At 40.8% G+C, this 23502-nt stretch overlaps 1 protein-coding gene and 1 long non-coding RNA gene across 2 annotated transcripts; one reads left to right on the top strand and one right to left on the bottom strand.

The window, feature by feature from the left end:
- The first annotated feature begins 101 nt into the window (after positions 1-101).
- LOC145447351 (protein sel-1 homolog 3-like) lies at positions 102-23464 on the top strand. The gene is made up of 28 exons (XM_080325770.1): positions 102-424; positions 1381-1587; positions 4978-5238; positions 6005-6090; positions 6919-7064; positions 7819-7939; positions 7995-8113; positions 8731-8846; positions 8908-8966; positions 9028-9160; positions 11413-11554; positions 11608-11701; positions 11886-12000; positions 16431-16571; positions 16644-16761; positions 17187-17248; positions 17591-17710; positions 17794-17937; positions 18803-18897; positions 19416-19557; positions 19615-19742; positions 20001-20084; positions 20156-20246; positions 20309-20399; positions 21519-21625; positions 21696-21826; positions 22077-22179; positions 22689-23464. Exons 1-28 carry the CDS (start codon positions 362-364, stop codon positions 23124-23126), a joined length of 3657 nt encoding a protein of 1218 aa, XP_080181896.1. The 5' UTR covers positions 102-361; the 3' UTR covers positions 23127-23464.
- Positions 3282-4320, bottom strand: LOC145447359 (uncharacterized). The gene is made up of 2 exons (XR_013917541.1): positions 3787-4320; positions 3282-3683 (listed from the first exon to the last, which is right to left on the bottom strand). It is a non-coding gene; the product is annotated as an uncharacterized LOC145447359 (long non-coding RNA).
- Positions 23465-23502: the final 38 nt, after the last annotated feature.

The following is a 23502-nucleotide window of genomic DNA, read 5'->3' as shown; positions in this document are numbered from 1 at the left end:
ACGCAGACTCGCAGTGCGAATATAGAGACTGACTACAATCTCTATAGTGCGAACACTAGCCGATGGAGAATGCAGCCACTAGCCGATGGAGAATGCAGCCACTAGTCGTCTCTCGGCGATGAGAGGTCGACAGATGTCGCTACTTTCAATAAGGCCAACGCATCACTACAGTTCAATCGATAGAATCAACTTCCAAGGTTTACGATAGCGATTTCGCGTTGTCGTTACTCAAATGCCGATATCTTGAGATAACTTTACTAGATGCGCTGTGCTTGTCGTGTAGTGCAAGAATTCGTACCATATTAACCAGCAGTTGGCTATTGTTTATTACCGTTCGCCCACGCTTAAAGACAGATTAAGAATGCTGAGGGAAATCGTGACGTTGGTATACATTTTATCGAGTTGGTACAGCCCTTCAATCGCGGTGAGTACGTATGTCTATGCATTATTTCGAAATAAATGCATATGAAGACTTGAGTATCATCCACGACCAGATAATACGTCGCTGGTAATTGTGCGATGCGCACTTCTCGTGGCATTCGTGGGTGTCAGTAGTATCGTGCTAGGACAGATGCGAAAATAGATCGCTGACAACAAATATACAGATGCATTTATCAAACGATACATCGACATACATTTTATCTGTGTGACAATCCTATTATCTCTGAATAAGGCACTCCAGAACCCGGATACATAAATCGATCGATCGGACTATTCTGTATTATGATTGTCACGGGCTAGTGGTTCCACGGACTCGTCGTACATCGCACGTACTTCTCAATTTTCGACTTGTCAATCTGACTAATTGGGCGTATGCAGGACCAGTTTAGAATGCATGCCATCCAAGTATCTCCATTATGTGTTGGGCAAGACAGTGCTTGCACAATAACGAATAGTTTAGTCTTTGTCTGGTCAAATTACCCGTACGTAACATTCTGATTGATAATTCGGTTTTAAAACTTGAAACTTGCTATCTCGATCGAACCCCTATCTTGCTTGCAATCATGCTACCTATCTGTCCAGTCAAGTCTCTATGCTCATCAAATATCTAAATACAATCAATCAACTAGCAGAATAACGTCACATTTCATACTATTTTCCCTGGTCCTAGTTCAGACATTGTACAGACAACACAATGTATCACATAAGTAAACAACAAACACCAACTAGAAGAAAAATGGTTATGAGACCCCGAGGACAACATCTCCACCAAGGACACCAATGTGCTAGATGGCTCAATTGCAAAACGAACAATTTCTAGTGTTAAAAATGCCACTAAATGCGTGTCCGTCACGCCGATCGGCTGATTGAAACGCGGCACCGATCATCATAGCGGATGTGTTCATATCAACTTTTCAACATCTCCCAATGCATTTACAGCAATGGGACGACTTTGATCCGTATTTATCGCTGCAAGATCAGCAGGCGCTTCTGCAATACCATATGAACAGCGTAGGAGCCGGTATGAACCCTGGTCCGTATGGTCGTGAATCTCTTCTTAGGCAACGACAACCGCTGATGACGTACAAAGATTTCGTGACTATTGAAAACCCTCCGAAAAAAGTGAAAAACAATTATATCTTAAGAGTAAGTACACACTCAAATGCGGACGTCAGTATATCAGAACTATTGGTATAATGCTTATGTTTTGTTATACTTGCTGGCACTATGATATAAAAGTTGAAATTCAAGGAATGTTAAATAAAAATATTAGGATCATTGTAAAATCCTGGTATCTTACACACATGATATATCATGATATACACATGATATATATCATTGGTAAAACCATAATGTCCTATATGGTGTGGATACAAGCAAATCTCACGGCTCACTGCGATTAGTCTACGCCACACTTTCCATTTGGCCAAAGGCGATTTTACGGTAATTTTTGACCGACTTGCCGAGCGCGAATATTGATAAAATTGGTATATCAATCGAAAGCTACCGCGGTACTGACTGCGAAAATATGAATTTTGCTCTGCTCGTGGTCTTAGAGCCCCCCAAAACCAGCATCCAATGTTCCATTGTAACGGAGTTTGGTATTGTGACGCAATTATGCCGGCTGGGAGCAGGTGAGGAGCAGCGGAAACCGCAAGCGTATTGGCCATTGTTGCGGAACCGATTGAGCATTCAAACTCTTACTCTCATGCGTACTTGCTCCTCAGCTGCACCGTATTATTCCAGACGACATTGTTGCGTCACAATACCGAACTCCATTACAATGCTACATTCGAGGCGGATTTTGGGGGTTTCAGTACCACGAGCAGAATAAAATTTATATTTTCGCAATCGTTAACACGGTAGCTTTCGATGATACCAATTTTATCAATTTTCCCGTTCGGCAAGTCGGTCAAAAATTACCGTAAAATTGCCTTTGGCCAAATGAAAGTGTGACGTAGACCATAGTCGCAGTGAGCCGTGAGATTTGCTTGTGTCGACACCATATAGGACACTATGGTAAAACCGACCAAGATTATTCTACGAAGGCGAGCCTTTAAATTAATAAGGTTCACATGCCGATAAAACGAACATTCGTTCTATCCCTATGCTGTTAAATAAAGCGTGTCAACAAGCGAGTAGAGTAGACAGGAGTTCCCAACCGAGGAGGAATTCCCTCCTTAGGGGGAATTTTGTAATTTTAGGGAGGAACTTTGCTTTAGAATTGTAACGGATTTACAAAATGTTTCTTTTCTGAACTGCAAAGTATTCAACTAGTTATTTCCAAGCGCATGTTCTTTTTGACTGTTTTTTTTTGTTGTTGCTGGAAGTATGTTCAAATGCTATTTGAAGTCTCTAGTGACAAAACATGCTAAGCCTTGTGCAATGTTGCCTAAACGGAAAGTGACGAACTATAATTTTTTGTGCCATATTTATTTACCAGAGGGCAATAGGGACCATACCTCCAATTCGTTAGTAATTTTGTTTAATGAGCAATAACTAGACTATTTTGGGACAAACTCATTTGACCTGAACAATTCCCTTGCGCGCATAACGAGATTTAGTGTCACTAGAAAACTAAAAATGAATAAGATAGGACATTAAATACGCTTGATTACAGAATTGAGTAAAACTGTATTCGCAATTATGAAAGGACGGTAATGTTTTATTCTCGCTTGAGGCCGTAGGGATGCAGAGTTGTGCAGTAGGCTAGTACGGGACCATTAAGCACGTGCAATCGTGCATATCCGCGCCAGGACGCATCACCACATATAAACGTTTCGTGAATTATTCGAATCCGCATGGTGTGCTCCGGGAAATATCGACGGTAGAATTCAAAATGACGGAGAGATGTTTACCGAAACCGTCGATATTGATATGACTGCGGGGCTCGGAAATATCGGCTACGAATAGGCTAGCCCTGCCCATAAATCTGAGCCTAGCGGTATAAATGCCACCCGACGAGGAAAAACACATCACCCAATCATGAAATACGAATTTGGAATCTTTCGAGTAGCCTAGCGACAATCTTTATCGGAGATCACGAAATAATATCATGCTTCAACAAAGCAATGTGGGCCCATCCGAAATTTCATGAATAGTCTCAACTGTGTCGCATGGGTGTCCTACATTTTCGAAGACACGATTTCCATCAGCTCCTGCAAGACATCTGATCACGTTTATGCTATACATCAGTGGTCGGGAACCTATGGCTCGCGAGTCATATATGGCGCTTTGTCATACTTTTTAATTTGATATTTAATTTTACCGATATCGTAGTAACTTGTTAGTAAATTTTCTTAGCGGCCAGATTAATTATTCTCGTGGCAGCATTCCAGCATAAACATGAATTTGAGAGGTCAATGCGGGGTCGTATCCAGAGTTAAGGGCTCGGACCCCATTACAAAATCCTCAAATTTAAGTTGCTGTATAGCGCCAGCGACCAATATCTCTCGCGAATTCGATGTACCAGGCATCGTGCGCTGCGTAATCTTGGATTGCACCATACGTTGGTTGATCAAGAGAAAAGCAGACATGGGAACACTTATAATAATGACGATCTAGTTTTCAAATACAAGCACATTGTCTTCCCGATCTTGGTCGAGAAATGAACTGCCTTGGAAGTGGCATTCCAATTACAAATCCAAATTACAAACGATACTTCGCTATCCACGTCCAAATTGATAAGTAGCTTTCTAGTTCTGTCGTTCAAATGCAGGCGTGTAGTGTGCAACGTTTATGTTACCGCAGAATTCAGAAGTCGATCAATATTTAGATTCGGTTTTCGGAATCAGTGCTATAGTTATCAGTATTATAAATTCTGAGCTATTTACGATGAATTGCTCTATCACATGATGATTAGTAAGCCTACGAGCTTTTACAGAGAAAATATGGCGCCGACGACGAATCCCATGTAGTGAGTTCGAATTAGTACTACAATGACGTCACGGCTTTTAAATTGCGACGTAACAATGGATTGACAAGTATGGCTCTTTGAGAGTTAAAATGGAAAATATAGGGTTAACATAGGTCTTCAAACGAAAAAGGTTTCCGACGACTGCTATATATGGACTATGGAAGTTCCAATATTATTTACCAAATACATAAATAAACTGTATAGACATTCACGCGACTAGTAAATTTCGGCATACTGATTTTCCGCAGCAGTTAGTGTGAATTGTTAGCGAAGCCATCCAGAAGTTATTGTGTGGATTGGGACAAATACCATTGTTTTTTGGAGGTCGACAAGGTATTGTTGCGGCCCGCCTTGACACAAACACTCTGTAGCGCACGTCTTATTCTTCAGACAATAGGTTCGTGCGCGGGAAAAAACGACCTTTTTTAAGCATCGGGCTGATTTCTCCTAGGGGGAATTTTAGTTCAGATTTCGGCCAAGGGGTCCACGAGATGAAAAAGGTTGGGAACCACTGGAGTAGACCAACTCTAGGGCAAGCAGCAACGTAGATAGCAAGCGTGACGTGGTATCCTCTTTCATGAATTTGAATATGCCTCGTTGAAAATATCAACCATCTTCAGGTCAAATACCAATGCAAAAAGCCTCGGAAATTGATACTATTTATGGGCGGCAATCATTTGAAGCTGTCTAACGAGCGGCTCAACGCGTCCATACCGCTCTTCAAAGACTCTGACGTTATCTTCTTCCGTAAGCAATGGGACTGCTCTCCCTCTCCGTACGAGGCGAAAGCGTCGATGGCGTTGCAGTTTCCGCCGGAAATGATTCAGAGGCCGAGTATACTACATCCGAAAGTGTGGACAATGCAAAATGTCACGCTTAAGGTATCGACCGAATTTTTCACGTATATTCCATTTTCTATTAAATATGTTTCTTGTCGTAATTCACTTGCTAGAAGAATATAGGATTCCTGAAAAACAAACTATGCTATCTAAAGAATACACCCACTGACCAGCAAGATTTGTTTTGATTTCGGGAAAAACTACATTGGCACGACAAGATACACTTCCAGATAATTTCAATCAACAGTCAAAACTTAAGACATTGACATCCATATTGGGTAGGGTTACCATACGTCCTCCTCCAAAATATGGTAACCTTAATATTGGGTAAAAATGATACTTTTCCATTTGCCTTCAATCGCGGCCTGGGTAATATTCAGACACCCCCCCCCCTTACTTGACATTGCTAAGTGGAAGTAGAAGTAGCCTAAAAACATTACCACTTGAGTAAGTACAAGTAGGCAAAGCCTACTTGAGTATAGGCCTACTTGTAAAAAGTAGAAGTACCTCTATCTTTGATATTTCGTTTCTTCGCAGGATCAAGATAGGTTTCTACTAATATAATTATAATTCCCAACCTCTCGTAGTTGTCGCCAAAGTTTTCTGACTTCATTCCCAGTTTCATGACCGCGACACATTTTGTGATGCATAGTGCGCATAGTTCACGCCATCACACGTGCATCAATCGATGTGCGCAGACAGGCTGCAATTGTTTTTCGAGATCACAATTTTTCTCGTGCGGCGAGTGTTCTATTTCAACTACTAGAGACTCTGATCATGAAACTATAGTGATCGCTTAATTTGACAGGTAGCGATGTTGGATAAAGACCTCTGGGAATTTCTGGTCAACGCTCCAAGCACTCCGAGAGACATCTATGAACTGGGATATGATAGGTCAGTAGCGAAATTATTTTGCAGAAGCTTCATTTCCGTTATTCGTACGATTAGGATATGATAAATAAATGCCCGACCTTTCCTGCTGATTTGTGGTGCTAGGCCCCAGAAGGGAACGCAACGTAAACCATTCAGATACTAGGGTGTGGATCGGCAGGAACTATACTTGGAGAAACAGGTATACTCCCATCAGAGCCGCAACCAATTTTAAGGCAATGGCGAGAGTTTGGACACTATCGTTAAAGCGGTCTGACGATGGGAATGTCTCCCTATATTCTTTCGGGAATGGTGAGGTTAATAATTATAATAACTAGGACGATTTTTTAACCTAAAAACCGGAAGATTTTGACCTGAAAGAGATTATTTTGACATTTCTTTACGTTATAAAACTTAACTTTGACAACATTTTGTACTCATGTATGTAAATAAGGCGTCTTCGCACATAATGTTAGAATTCTACTACTTATCTTCATTTCTGGTTGTAGCTGTCTGTCCTTACGAAGTAGTTTGGCCTGAAAAAACTTTTCGAAGTAAAAATTGACAAATTTTTACGTGAGAAAACTTTATTGTAACGAAATCTAGACCTATGAAGAATTCTAGTAGTTAGACCTACATCACGTACTTTGGTAGAAATAATTGAAATTTGTTGCAATACAATGAAATATACTATCCTACATTATTGGGTAGTCGGTAGAAAGTGTCTATCCTTACTAAGTAGCTTGCCAATAATGGATAAAGAACGTTCAACAGCAGCAGTTGTACTATATTGTACTACGCCTTGCTTTGGCTGTACTATGGTTCAACAGGTGATTTGTTTTGTGCGTAAAGGTCAGAGCGTAGCCTCATGGCTCAGCTGAAGGTGGATGAGCCATACTGCCGTTCCGAAGAAGCCCTTGAGAAATGCTTCACGTGGCCGTATCAATTAGTAAATTCAATCTTCGAAACCGCGCCGCCACAGTCTACTCCGGATGACAGTGAGTGATTCTGATATATTTCTATCTCCGTTCAACAGATTTAGAAATATTGCCAGCAATATTACTTCGTGTGGAGATCGTAATTCAACGAGTCAAAACTCTCGAGCGTGATGCGTTGGTGTGCGTTTACCAATAGCGCTATTAAGATTAGAGGCGATCAAATGGTTGGTACAAATCCAAATGCAAACATTAAAACATATCCCTATAAACTGCTTTCTACTTTACTCAATCCTATGTGTAAAACAATACGTAGTTTTCCCGGAAAAAGTATATAGTATTAGTAGCATAAACACATCACCAAGCACCAGGGTAAGTAGTTATTCAGAAAAGTAGACTTACTTCGTACTGACCATTGACCACCTGCGATTAAGATATAGGTATTAGGTGGCGGAAACGTTTCCCGCGGCTGAGTTTCATGGAATATATCACTGTGGACTATATGATTATACTCTTCCCTCGTGAAAATATTGTAAATTTAACTAAAATCCAAGTACCTCCTTGACTGAACTGAAGTGGAGAATATACTTTGTACACGTAATAGTCTGCGAAAGGAGTTATATAGGCCCAAGAGTCAAGACTGAATCGTGTGAGCGTAAATTTGCAGCGAAACGGGGCTATCGGTGTGGGCTCTAGGTACCTGGCAGTCGATTATAAATTTTTGAACACTCTTTTTCGGTTCTGTCATCCAAAACGCAAAATTCGTTTATTCGGGACTATAAAACTGCCGCCCTCATAACAGGCAATGATTTTATAGATGCTGTAAACCTACTGCCGCATCCTGTTATATCATCACACGAATCGGTGGGCGTGCCTAGAAATTTCATTGGATCTAGAAATCCCGAGATATTTCAAATCAACTCAGCAAAGAATCCAAGGTACCACGTTGTCCTCGTCGCGACAATCAGCTTTATGCGAGAGTTTCATTTGCAGGCTCACGGTATCGGTGACATTTTACATGGCGCTGGAATGTGAGGAGTTATGTGGGGTCTTCCAACATATCGACGAACACGAGAAGTATGGATCGCCCGTTATCTTTATCAACAAGGAAGGTGTGGTTCCTAACTATATTAGCTGGGAATTGGCTGGCTTCGGCCTCTTGGTACAATTGAAAGTGTAAGCGGGCCACGTAATTATGCTAAGTGGTGGCTTCGCGGTGGCATCCAGTGGGGATAATGGACACGGATTTGTCAATTTGGATTTTGAATTTGAATCAATGCATTAAACTGGGCTGCTGGCTATAAGGGTAGAGTATACTCTATGACATGTGAATTTGGATTTGTGGATTGAATCAATGCAATGCTGGCTATATACTTAGGTCAGAGTAGGCTTTGACATGACAGAAACGGTATTTGCATCTGCATTTGACATTCACAACTATCAAAATGCAAAAGAGTATGGGTACACTATATGTATGCGTCGTTGATCAAGATGACCAATATTGATGATCAATATTAGGACGTTTGTCCAATTGCGCGCTAGCAGCATACATGGGATTAGTGCATGGTGTGTTTTCGCCAACAAAATACCGCTGGATTAACGTTGTCAACACATATTCTAGAGACGCTATTTTCACCTTAGTTACGTCTGTCTCCTTTTCTATAACCCCGAAATTTCGATAACGTTGTGACGCCACTATGGTCACTATGATATTATCGCTTTTCGACAGGCGCGGTGTTAGTACAGTCGAAACTGTCGAACAACAATTCTTACGTCGTGACATCCGATTGGCGAGTTCCTGTAAGAGAATGGGTTCGTGTCGACGTGCAACAATTTGGATCTTTGGTATAATGCTGCGATTTACGGCGCATTAAACATGTTTTAATCGAAATGATGCCACGTTCAGGTCAACATCACCATGAAACACGGCGAAGGTTTTGCGGAGTCGAATTCCACAGTCAGGACGTACGGTTGTCGCAAGGTATAAATCATGTCAGCTGTGGACTACGGTATCAGTCGTTTACAGGTACATGCATTCGGTGACGCTGGATTATAAGAAGGGTTACTTCACGGCGGGGCCTAGTTTCCACGCCAATGCGTTCCAAGGAATTCTCGGCAGCATGCGTTTGTGGAGAAATATGATTGTGACTTCAGATCAGGTGAGGCCCCTGACTAGGGTTGCATTTAAAACAAACATGTTTAAAACAAGGCCCTAATTTAAAACATGTTTTTTATTGTTTATTTATGGGTGTTTTAAGCCAAGACGTCACGAATATTCAATTGTGACGTCATGACCTGACAATTGAAAATATAGGATAAAAATCGCTCCCCTGACGAAATATATATACTATTACTGTTGAACCAACTATTTTGAGGGTTCCAACCATCTTATATCGATCTACGTCGGCAATATCGGGTGGTAATTGTCCGTAGGCTCATACAACATGTTTTTGTCAAGTATTTACACAATTATGGCATAATTTTACAACCTAAAAAAAACATGTTTTAAACGAAGTGTTTTAAAACACCGTTTGTTTTAAATGCAACCCTACCCGTGTGAACCGGTTCTATTTGACTGTGATGTTTACTCCGGGGCTATATTATAATAACCAATCACAGTTATAGATACATATAGTAGGGCTCTTCACAAATGACTTTTTTCTCAAATCGCACTGGCTACTTGATAAAATTGTTAGGTTACCTAATTTAAGCCTACACACCAAATTTGGTTCAATTCCAACCAGTAGCCGCATTGTTACAGGAGAAGAAAGTTTCTATTTATTATATAAATATAAATAACAAAAAATTTGAAAATTTTCTGCTCACCCCATGAAAGTGTTAGGTTGTCTATAGAAACGATGTTCACCAAGTTTGGTTCAATTCCAACCAGTAGAAGCGCAGTTATTTCCGTCGAAAAATTTGGATTTGAATAAAATAGTATTTACGGTGGGCACCAATATAATAAATAATTGAAGAATTGATCACCGTAAATACTATTTTATTCATAATCCGAATTTTCCGATGGCAATAACTGCGCTTCTACTGGTTGGAATCGAACCAAACTTGGTGAACATCGTTTCTATAGACAACCTAACACTTTCATGGGGTGAACAGAAATTTTTTTGTTATTTATTGTTATATAATAAATAGAAACTTTCTTCTGTAGCAATGCGGCTACTGGTTGGAATTGAACCAAATTTGGTGTGTAGGCTTAAATTAGTTAACCTAAGAATTTTATCAAGTAGCCAGTACGATTTGAGAAAGAAAAGTCATTTTTGAAGACCTCTAATATATAGTTCTCAGACTCCCGGGGACATCTAGAACTAGATATCCCTGTCAAACTTCGCGCCAGAGGAATATTAATACGCAACAGCTATGATAACTGTAATGGATGCTAGGCCAATGCTATGTAACCGGTGTGAGGATGCTATGCTATGTGTGTTGAGATGTAAATATTCAATATGTAACCTGAACATAACTTTTCGTACCAACGAATAATTTTCAACCTTAACTAATTCTTCTTTGATAAACTCTGGCTGTTAATGACTTTAAATTTCCTAACGTTGAAGATTGTCCCGTCCAGTTACCGAATCGAAAAAAAAATCGTGACTCGAGTCATTACGATCCTGCTTGAAGTTATTCAGTACGTGGCTTCGTCGATATCAGTTGGGTCGTTTTCAAGTCAGTTTATCGACAACTTCTATTGAAGAGAAATAAGAAGAAATTGAGCATGTGCAGCAGGGTTGTAACCAAGTCACAAGGCACCGAGTCACAAGTCAATCTCACTTTTATAGTTTTGACTCGAGTCAAGTCGAGTCATTTTCAATTCACCACCGAGTCAAGTCCGAGTCCAAGTCAGCTAAATAAGGGTCGAGTCCGAGTCACGGTATTATGACTCGAGTCGAGTCCAAGTCATAGTGTTGACCGCTCAGTTTCCTGTCAAAATCTTGTTTAACTCAGTTTTATAACTTTGTTTGGTGATAGCGAATGGTTCGCATTTTTAATATACTAATTTTCCTAACTTTTAGCAGTTTTTGGTCGCATTTCCAAGTACCGCAGTACCAATAGACGAAATCCCAATAGTGTGGTAACTTTACTATTCTTAGAAATTACAATGAAATATTGGTCTTGGCCGTCTGCCTCTCGAGTCATTTGACTTGGCTCGAGTCATGCGCAATGACTCGAGTCCAAGTCGAGTCAATACACATATTGACTCGAGTCGAGTCGAGTCATTTTCGTATTTTGAGAAAATGACTCAAGTCAAGTCGAGTCATCAGAAAATCGTGAGTCGAGTCGAGTCATTACAACCCTGATGTGCAGACAAATGATTTCGTATATAACATGAGGCAACAACATGAGGTCCTTAAAACATATCTCCCTGCACCCAACAATTTTATCGTATTCACTCCAGATACCGCTTGAGCGTCAGGATCACCCAATGTTTTCCACTGGAATAGAAGCGTTTTTACACAAAACGGAGCCGGTCCACAAAATGATCGACAGACGTTGGGATTTCCTGAAAGGATCCAATGATACAGTGGAGACGCGAGATGGTAACGCTAACGCTGAAGTATATCGGCTGTGCTGTGACAAAGTCATTTTGCAGACATCAGCAGACCTTATTTCCTGGAACTGGTACGACCTCTCAAAAAGGAAGTGCAGAATCAATCGCCCGCGTCCTCGCAGCCCTTACCTAAAAGGCACGTACCGGTGTAGTTGGATTTTAATCATTTCATATTAAATTATTTTCTTATCGTGCCTTCATATATTCCATCGTGTATCTCAACATAACAACATTTACAATATTACAAATAATTTGAGCCTCTATCCGAAAAATTTGACCTGTCCACGAACAATCCATGATATTGATATCGTTCCATTCAGGTGGAAACTTATCGAATCGCAATTGATAAAATGCAGCAGGAAACGAAGAAGCAACAAATTTAATGTTTACCAAGCTGTCGGAAAAAGGCTTTACAAGCGCGCGTTGAGACTACTTGTGAGTTAATCGATAAATAATAATCAATAATTGTAAAAATGCGATCAAATATAATAGCAGATAGTAACCGCCAATACGGTGAAACATATGCAATATTCCAAGAGGCGGTTAGTAACGAAGTATACTTTTGCTTTCCCGGAGTGCCCGAGCAGGTTTTGCATACTTGAAGATAGGCACCGAGTTACGGGGTGACGGGGTGGCGGGTGACACATTTATGGGGTGGCGGCTACCCTATTCAATAAGATTAAACGCCCGTCGTTTGCAATTTCCAATCATCAGCGCTGTCAATTAGCGAGTAAATGCCAACTAATTACCATTAACCGATACGCGCGCGAATAATTGGATACGCAGCTTCGTTAGCGACGACGACGAACTAGTGCTTAAAACGACCCAATAAATTGTAATCAGTGATTAGTAATCAGACAATCGAAGCGACCTCGTTTACGGCGTCGATTGCGACACGCTTGCGCTGAGAAACCATAGTGTCCTATATGGTGTCGACACAGGCAAATCTCACGCCTCAGTGAAATTGTATCACGTCACAATTTCCATTTGGCTACAGACAATTTGACGGTCATTTTTGACCGGCTTGCCGAGCATTAAATTTGGTAAAACGGGTATCAATCGAAAGCTGACTCTTCACTGATTACGAAAATATAAATTTTATTCCGCTCGTGGCCCTGGTACTCCCACAATCAGCCTCGAATTTTTCATTGTTATGGAGATTGGCATTGGGACGCAACAATGCTCTCTCGCGAAACGAGAGAGTAGCTCAGGACGTAACAATGCTGTCTGGCAAAACTAGAGAGTAGCTCAAGAGAAAAAGAGCCAGACACCATTGTTGCGTCTCAATGCCAATCTCCATAACAATGAAAAATTCGAGGCTGATTGTGGGAGTTCCAGGGACATGAGCAGAATAAAATTTATATTTTCGTAATCAGTGCAGAGTCAGCTTTCGATTGATACCCGTTTTACCAAATTTAATGCTCGTCAAGCCCGTCAAAAATGACCGTCAAATTGCCTGTAGCCAAATGGAAATTGCGACGTGATACAATTTCACTGAGGCGTGAGATTTGCCTGTGTCGACACCATATAGGACACTATGGAGAAATACCATCTTCTCTCTCGACCAGACGAGCGAATTCACTGTCTCCCCTTGATTAAATTGTATTTGCGCCCATATTCGTTTACAAAATAATTCTCGAGTTAATTCCGTGATGATCTCTTTAATTGGAGACTTGGAGCGCGAAATAGGACAGTGTGTTAGTGTATATGCCTGCGAATTGAAAGTCATTCCTGCGCAAAGTTCGCATATTCATTACTCTAATAAGGCTGTGCCAACTTTATCGGGAAATGCAACAATGCAGCTCAAACGTTGTTATAATATGCAAACCAAACAGTTGTCGCGATGTCAGACTTGGAATCCCATTGTGCTGTACGCAAGTTAAGGAATTACTGATTAGATGCGCGCTTTCTCGTTTGCTATCATCTGTGGGCTACTAATTCTTGTCTGCTTTATACACTCGTATTCCCTCGGTGCCACTTGTTAGTCTTTGATTTGTTAACTGCGCATTGTGCAGTGCACGGCGTTGAATTACGTTGTCAAAATTGATGCAACACGAGATTCTCGGTGGCGCAAATTCTGAATTTATTCGATTAGTTTGAACGGGAATCTTCAATAAACTTCATTGCATGACGGACTTTATCGAGCGCAATCTTATCGCGCATCGAATTTTAAATCTTTGGGATATGTATTTCTATTGACGAAGTCGCGACATGCGCCCATACTGCTCTTACTGCAATAACACGTGGATAATTAAAAGTGCACCATTTTACGACCAAATTCGACTGGCTGATCGGGCCGTATAGGCTCCGGGCTGATATTAACCAGCGGGTTATCGGCATAAAAACCCCACGTGCGTAGCCAGGGAGTTTCTCATTTATTACTAGAAATCCCGTCGTTTTGAAATGCCAATTCACTAATTCGTATTATCGATGCTGCGTATTGCAAATTAGCGAGAATCATTTATATGCGAAATGGGTCATCAATATCTCATGTACACTGTGCAGTGTGCACTGTCGCCGGTGATTTGATTTATCGCGTCCGCATGCAGGCCTGCTACCGCCCGCAGAAACGCTTTCGCCAAACAGTAACAATTTTCGAATGTAATATTGTTTGTGTTTAACTGTTTATGTATCTTTTTGATTAAAACTTATGCCCGCGTCTGAACAAATTGTGCTCGCTGCCATTGTCAAATCTGGGTATTTAGGTATGAGTAGCGCTCCCTGTAATTGTAATTATTGCGGGTTTGCGGCATGTCTGCAATTTCGTTATCAGCGCAACTTTGCCGGCCGATTGTACAGTCCGATAAAATTGATCACTACTACGTATTTCGCAGAGCGTACTGATGCTGATTTCAGCAAACTAACGATTCTTATTAGATGTACAAATTCGACCTCATCGTTGGAAACGTGGGTTTCATCGCGAGCTCTAAGAAACACCACCTCCTATCGCGATTTTACGACCAAATATATGTTCACCTTCTACAAATTAAAGTGCATTATTTGCATTGATGAGAGCTGCAAGCCGCGTTTAAAATATTTTGAGATCCATTTTTGTGATAAAATATTTTCGGAGCGCAAAGTTGAACAGTGTTTTATTGTGTGTGCCTGCTAGTTGGAATTTATTCCAGTGCCCAAAATATTAATCCAATTATGCTTTGCGAACGTAAATCGGGAAATGCAGCAATGCAGTCAAAATCGATGTTTTAATCAGCAACCAATTGTCGCGATGCGAGCTACTCAATGCTACGTAAGGCGGTAAGGGATAATTACTGATTGGCCGCGCGCGTTTGCAATCATAATTCTTGTCTGTCTTTCGAGTTCCAAAATTGTCGCGCTGTCTTACTGCTCAGTCCAGCGACGAATGCCGACTGCGCGGCAATCAATGACCTAATCCCGCAATCATCTCAGCGGGAGATCGCGACGCGTTGCATTGTGCGATATGCGTGCACAGATGAATCTCGCTAATTGGTCACGGCCCCGCGTAACCCTGACAATATGACTTGTTGAATTGCAACTGAATATCAGCGTCAGAATGGTCATTTCAAAAGGGGGGTTTTGACCCCGCCCTGGCTAGACGCCTGCCGCCACCCCATGCAAAAATAAAAGTCGGCGCCTGTGGACTGCAGTACATTCTTAATTATAGCTATATGTTGGTAGACTACCGTAATTTTCCATGTATAATGCGCAAAATTTTACCGATTTTTTGCCCTAAAATAGGGAGGTGCGTATTATACATGGGTACAGCAAGCCTTGAAAAAGAATCGCTCTATCAAAAACTTGAAATCACACCTTTCTTCATGTTTGTTTAAATCGCGCATCACCTCTAGCCATTGGGCTCCGTAATTATAGAGTGTAACGCGCTGCCAATTAACGGAAAGCGTGTTTCTAGTTATCGAGAGACGTCTGCACAGCGCCTGCTGAGCTAGTTAGCCGTTTGTACGCGAGCGAAATTAGGTCGCTGATTGCTGCAAGCGTCCGCGGCAATCCTTGCCGATTCATCGCGTCATCAACAGGCCTTAACAATCGCATACACAAGAGGCCGTGTGCGCAAGATATAATCGCTTGCGAAATCAGTCGCATCTCCAACAGGACTGGTGCGCCCGACATAAAAGTTGGCCTGAACAATCGCACCTGTAATTGTAATAGGCCTTGTGCCTTGTGCGCAAGATGTCGTGTGTGGCTAGCCTGAATTATCGCGTCGCGGGCCTCGCAGGCTTTGTCTACTATCTACTCTCGTTTAGAGAGGATGCCGTTAATTGTATTATGATTAGCGATGGTTATGTCATGATTGTTCGACAGTGACATCGCAAAACAGAACAACATCGTGTACTGAAACACAACTATTCATGTACTGCGAATGCAGGGTGCGTACTATGCATGGGTAGGGTACAGGCTTTTTCCCAGAATTTACACGCCATTTTAAGGGTGCGTATTATACATGGGGGCGCACTATATTCGGAAAATTACGGTACTTTGACTTTTACTTACCATTTCATTGGGCAAATTATTTACTTTTTCACTTAACTTTTTGAAACTACGTATACTTGATTACTTTTCCTTTTCTGCTCCCGCTTGAGTTAGTTTTGACAGATCGTGAAAATCGCTATACTTTTACTTGTGATTGAATAGTAATTTGTCTATTTTGACAGTTCCGAGTATTCCAATACATCATTTGTTACTGATGATAGTGGGCGTGAATTAATTCAACAATCGAATAAACTATGGGGTTACTGAAGGAAGTTTCCTTCAAATCTCAATTCTGTATCTTGAATTCGGGATGAGTCACGCGCTCGCTAAGATTACCATTTATACCTCACCTCCTCTCCCGTGATCGTATAGGGTCCTGTATTCTAGCTTCATTTTAGGGCAATGGCGATCGCATTGCAAATATGGAACCGGTGATAGAGGTTTTGAAAAATGCGTCACTGGTGTGGCACGGACCATCGCTTTATTTGTTGTACACGATATACGAAAACGGATTCGGAGTGGAAAGAAACAGGGACAAGGTATGTCACATTTTATGCGCGACATCACAATGCGTCAGTCGTTCGTAAAAACTTTTCGTCCCTTCTTTCTAGGCTGTAATGTACATCAAATGTGGAGCGTTGGTCGCGGATAGGATGTGCGTGAAGACGTTGGCATTCAAGTATTTTAAAGGAGTTGACGGTTTCCCGGAAGATGGTGAAACAGCGTATTGTGCGTATAAGTCCACTATGTCGACAAGTCGTACGTAGTGTGTTTTCATATTCGGTGTTATTGTTAATTTAGGCCTCATATTATATTTATTATCTCTGATGGAATTCGAAGCTAATGAGATGAATAATCACGCGATGCTATCTGCAAGAATTTCCATCGATAATATATATTCCCATTTTCAACTTTATATAGTATTATGATATTTATATGCCCTTATTATACTTTTTTAGTAATTGTCAATGCAGATGTTGAGGTTAGATCGGTCTGTTTCTACAATATCCTATATTTCCTTTACGAGTGTAGCTGTGACATGTCAAGTAGTGTACAACAACACCGTGTACATATCCACTTTTCGACTATCTGACAGAATCCTCTCCCACAAAGCATACGCTGATGAAGTAATTAACTTGATATCTGATATTTAGGGTATTTCGTGAATGCGGCAAGCAGGGCACAAGCTGATAGACTAGCTCACCAGGAGCAGATGGTGAGTATACAGTACATCCATTAATGAATTTCACCGTTTCAGCAAGCAATATATTTATATTGGCAATTGTTTTTCAAGGTGCACATGCAGTTATTATTGTGATGTGGTTTACCGTTGTTTGCCTTTATTATCAACCATTACGGGTTATATAATTGGATAAACGTTACTAGATATTACTAATTTACGAATTGTGCCTATTTTTACTCACAATTGTAACCCGTGCCAATATTGAGAAAATATTTATACATTTCATTTAATTAAAATATTAATTTATAATTATTTAAAATATTTCAATCATTGCGAGCTTTGCGGCGAACGATTGAAAATTTCATTCATTCTCAGACTGAAGTCAATCGGGTTCGACTTACTGACGAGAAGCAAATGAAAAGTCAAACTGCTGAAGACGAAGATCTTTTCGAATGGCTGAAGCATCAAGCCAACACAGGTGTGAAGGAAGCTAAGGTATGTAGCAGGACATATGGTGTTGTCTCATGAATGAGCCTGCGTATAGTTTTTTAATACTTTGTTTTCTATGCAACGTTTAGAGAAATTTCGCGCAATTCCTTTATTGGGGAAAACAAGGTATGAAAAGAAACCTGAAGGCAGCTTTTGAATACTATGAGAAGGCTGCTCTGGAAAATGCAGACGATCCCGAGGCACTGTATGACTATGGGATCACGCTGATGAAGGTTTGTGCTTTCGCTTGTCTTCGAAATGTTCATATTATACTGCCACTCTTCGCTGTCAGTTGCCATAAACAACAACCGCTGACATCTATCTTATTCATGTCCTATGGTCTATGGATCATCTCTTTCGAATATTTATATTTCGAATTATTTTCAAAGAACTGCAGCGGAAAATGACAAATTCACCTTCGGTTGCTTTTTGTTGATATGACTGACTATTAAAGGTGTGATTGGAATCTTGTCTCCTATAGACTGGAATTGCTGGCTAGCTCCATTGGTTATTGTTTTCAGAAATATTTTCATGTGGTCGTGTAAATCACACTGGCGTTCGGTATCTTCGGATGACTCATTTTAAAATTCCAAAATGCGAAGCGATGGCTCGTTATTCATTAGCTGACCTGAAATCAGCCAGGTAAAATCCCTAAAAGTCCCAATCGCATCGGAACCCTGGTGGTAAAGTTACACGCTCTCCGCCTTGTATCGCCGAGAAATGAAATTTACATGATGATTCCGAGTTATTTCCATCTATATTGGCATCCCTTCATATAGCCAGCTACTGAGCTTGACGTTAAAACGGAGTGTCGTATTTTGACTGATACCGTTGCGCTAAATAATCAGGGCCATGGTGCTGCCAGTAATAACGCAGGAGCTTTCGAAGTACTGTTGAAATCGGCTAAGATGGGATTTGCGCCTGCGCTGAACGCCCTGGGACATTGGTAATATAACTATGATCGCTAACTCACCCATTTTTAGATCAGACCATTCCTTCGATGTATGATGTAAAAGTATGCCTATTACAGTTAATTGCTGCTAATATCAGAAGCACAGGTGTATGAACGCATGGTCACTTGCTAGCGATTCTTCTCAGGGTCATGGCACCGCAGTTAACGAAGCAAAGGGCGTGGAAGCACTAGAGCAGGCCGCTGCTAAAGAGTCTCCTAGCGCATATAATACTTTAGGATGGTAATATAGTAGATCGCACAGTAACTGCTTCATAAATCCGCTTGTAGTAGCCTATAACTATAGCACACGGGCTGTGTGAATATTGCAGCTATTCTCTACTACCGTAGAAATATAATGGCTAATGCCAAATATATGGTATATTTCGAGGCGTACTGAGCTTTGCAGTGCCGGAAATAGTCCAGGGGGAAATACCTTCGGAAAATAATATGTGTCACGATTCGAGTATTATGTCACAATCTCAATTGCATCGTGGCATCTTCGTTAAGAAAATGTTTGCCTGTTCGCGTCCGCATATAGTTACGATGTGACCTACCAGCGGTGACCTACTTGTACAATGTACCTGCTGTCAATCAGTTCTGAATTTGTATAATGTCTAGAATCAATCTACAAATATACTAATATATAGAGCACATACCGCAATCCACATTCCTCACTTCTCTTTACTCGCCTTCTTACACCGCATCGAATTCTACAATGTCCCCGTGTTTAGCAAGAATGCTGAATACACCAGTTCGTAGGTATTACATCAAGAAAGAAGGCATGAAAGTGAAAGCCGTGGATTACTTCGAGAAAGCCAGCGCGTTGAATAACATCGACGCCACCTATAACCTGGGCCACATGCATTACATTGGAGATTACCCAGGAAAGGATCGTGACCTGGTAAGACCGTAACGCTTGCTTCGTGTGAATCGGAAGATAAATTTGACCCGTTGACAGAGGCAAGCGTTCCAATATTTCTACAAATCGGCGAGCAGGGGTCACGTGCATTCGTGCGTGAGAGTAAGTTATTTGTTCGCAAGTGGGATCGAAAACTATCTTCGAAGGAATATTATGTATGCGATCATGTGAGTATATGTAAAGCTTTTGACGTTTCACGTAATATAATCAGAATACGTTGGCTGATTGCAAAGGTGGTGGTCAGTAACGCACTACTTTTCTTAGTACTCTAGTAGGTTTGGCCTGTACACTTTTGGCTTTGTAAAGTCGAAAAGTATAACCACTTGAGTACTCCGAAAAAGTAGAAGTACTTCGTTACTGAACAACTCTGGAAATGATAAAATTATGAACCGAATGAATAAACATTGGCACTTCGTATATTTCAGTTGGGCACGACCCGTGGCAGACATGAGTCCTCACATGGGAGAGATATTACGAGAAGCGCTGCAAGCATATCGGTCAGAATCATGGTAGGAGACCATATGTGTACTGAACTTCATTTACACATTCTATTCGCTTCCGTTGTGTTTGCTAATTACAGGGCCAAAGCCGCGTTGCTCTATCTGGCCGTGGCCGAATCCGGATTCGAACCTGCTATGTTTAACACCGCGTATATATTCGATGACGTCGAGGTAACAAGTCTAGACTGCGAGTAACGCTGTATGGAGTGCCAGTGCATGATTGTCATTTGCAGAATGGCGATCTCCACGGAAGCATCTCGAAAGATTGTGTCTGGCGATTTTGGAACGAAAGTGCTCACCATCATTATCAGCCTCCTGGTTATGGTAAGGCGGTGAATATTGGTGGATTGCCAGGGGTGAAAGGTGCCTTCCCCTACCTCATTTTTAGATAGGTGTACCCGGCGTCAAATTGATCCCACATGGCATTCCTTCCCTTAGTAAACAAATGATCCTGGGACGAACAATTTCTCCAGCATGATATGGATAAATTAAAGACCACCCGGTGGGCCGGCTCAATGCTCACTTTTTTGACGATGACGCCACGTTATCAATTCATTTGACAAAGAAAACACAGATGAGCTCAAAATGGTCAAGTTGTATATTGTTTTTGGAAGTATGTCCACCTTTCGCACCACTATCTGAGCCAGTGGGAATATTGAAAATCAAATACGAGCGGTTACGATTGATTCGGCTGACTTCTGCCTCATTACTGAATAGAGTACGGATAAGGTCTTGCAATCCCAGCGCATAGTTTGATGGCATTTAAGATTATGACGGTAGAGAGACCTCTAATATATGAAATTCGGACTGTACACAGAGCAATAATTTGTACACGCCATTCGGGTACAGAAATTCAGAATAACACAAACAATAACTTCATTTTGTTAATTTATTCGCTAAAAGATTTTCGACCGACTCTCATCACTCATCAGTAGCTAACGTGAGTAATAGGGTAAATCAAATTCGAATTGTATAGGAACTGATTAGTCTTTATGACACTCCCAGTTTGATAACCACTGCTTTAAAGCATATTATGTCGTGCACTCTGCTGAATCCGAATATTGCGATTTTTGAGATGTAGGAGATCATGGCTAAACACAAATTAAAAATATATCCATTTGTTTCTGAACGGCAAGGTCTTCCTCGGCATGAAGTATAGCATTCAATATTAATGTTAGAATCAAAAGAGGTTCCTCCAATGTTAATTATCTAAAATTAAATGAGTAGTATGCCTATAGTGTATTCATACCTTGGTCATACTTTTATGTTGAAACGACTAGTCAATTAGTTTTGTTCGAACATCGATCGTCGAATCCAGTATTTCGATTCAGATCGGAAAACGTGATTGGCAACGCCGTTGATGGGTTTCCGCTTGTTGAAATCGACCTGCATATGTCATATTTCTATCACAATTGGTTGGTTGAAATCGCTTTTCCGCTTCAGCTCAAAATAAAATGGGTGATTATTACTACTACGGCATCAACGGAACCACCGACCTCGAAAAAGCTGTATCTCACTACTCGGACGCCGCTAGAAAGAATGAGGCGCAGGTGAACAACGATGTCTTTCATTGCACGATTATTCACACGAATCGCACGGTCTTTTCACTATTTTATGTAGGCAATTTTCAACTTGGCAGTGATTTTGGAGGAACATGGCGACGTCGTAAAAAATGAAACCTTCCTGGCTCTGGGAGTACCGGATAAATCATTGCAGCGGAGAGAAGATACAATACTGGAACTCTACCAAAAGTAACTTTAGATATAGTCTTGGATATTCGCAACAGTGCGGTTGTGTTAGGCAAAATCAATTATATGAGTATTTCAATTCCAGGTCGAGTATTAAAGCTTTGAGGCTAGTTGAGTCTGACTCGAAAATTGATCATGTTGCCCATCTCTGCTATGGTTCAATATCATGTTTCCCTACACCTACCAATGTTATCAATTATACATTACAGTATTGATATTTCGCTTAGAATTAAGTGGTCGATTTTTAATTCAGATGTAGCAACATAAACAAAGATGCCAAATCGATGCCTTGCTATATGGGCTATCTGCGTATGAAGATGATAGTCTTGTGGAAATACACGCCTATAACATTAAAGGTGAGGATAGTAGTGTCACTGGTGTTGCATGTAGTTACAGCTGGATTCAATATACTAACTGTGTGCATGTGTTATTATACATCGTGCACTATACAGTCAGTTGTGTAAGAGCAAGTAGATTCCTGGTCCGACAACTTTGATTATTGCGTCGCTATATGTTTATTGAGATCTCGTAATTCAGCATTGCTTTTGAATTTTTCACCTCATAATTGAGGTACAGCAGTTAGCCTACTCATTTTAGAAGTATAGCAATTCCGATATCAATATCAGTAAAGAATCAAGGTATATCTCAAATTGACCAGAATCTTCGTTCCAAATTATGCTAATCCGACTGCAAAAAAATCCGAATCGAATCGAAAACATTTGCACAAATGATATTACTTTATCGAGGAAATTCTCTAATACTAGGCCTCATTCTTAAGTCATATCACCGATTAACAAACCACTGGGATATAAGCCTACGTTCATTCTTAATATTCTGACATAATTTGTGTATGTTCTAAACCTAGATCGCCGTGACCTTAATCGCGATCGGGCTCAGTACTCTCCTCATTTTTGCTTCGTCGATATTGAGGCCGCACCGAAGGACGGATGAACTTGTATTATCTGAGCAAGGTAGCACGGAAGAAGATCCGTTTGGATCGATCAGGACGCATATTTTCCCAGAAGAAATGATCGAGCACGAAATTGTGAGAGGATATAGTCGCTCCGATTCGAATAGTGATATCGAGCCTACCCAACAGCTCGGGACGGAGTATACACGGTCCGCTGACAACTGTTTGTTAGAAGTCGGGGTTTCAGATGGGAACTTAACGAAAGACCACGAAGACACTGGTTCACAAGGCGAACACAGCTCAAGTGACCTTGATTATAATGAAATTGAAATGACAATGCCAGAAAATAATAGCGAAGACAATATCGACGATGAATCTAAAAAAGACCTTTGATAATTTGGTTGTTGAGACACGAAATCAGTTCGTATAAAAATGACTCTATAAATGTAGACAGCGGTTCCATATCAAATGAATCGCATAATATGTGAGCCCTTAGTTATTGATATGTAAATTTTAGATGGCTCTTTTTACTTGTATTTTCGGATGTTTGTCTTGTTTAACGTTATCATATTGCTTGAACGTGTGAATATATAAAGGTGTTCTTGGCGATATATATTACATGTGTAGCGGATAAATATGCGTTTACGTATAGTATACTGCGAATTCTTGGTCGACTTCCATCGCGCTAGTAATTGAATGTAAATGAAAAATACACCACAGTCTTCTTCTGATAGTGGAGTTTTTAGGATGCCCGTGAACATTCGGCCTA

This window comes from Botryllus schlosseri, chromosome 9 (genome assembly GCF_051294905.1).
Source record: "Botryllus schlosseri isolate E-star chromosome 9, Bs_hap1, whole genome shotgun sequence".
NCBI lineage: Eukaryota > Metazoa > Chordata > Ascidiacea > Stolidobranchia > Styelidae > Botryllus > Botryllus schlosseri.
Note: the sequence above shows the minus strand (reverse complement) of the source record. Positions and strands in the feature narration are given on the sequence as shown.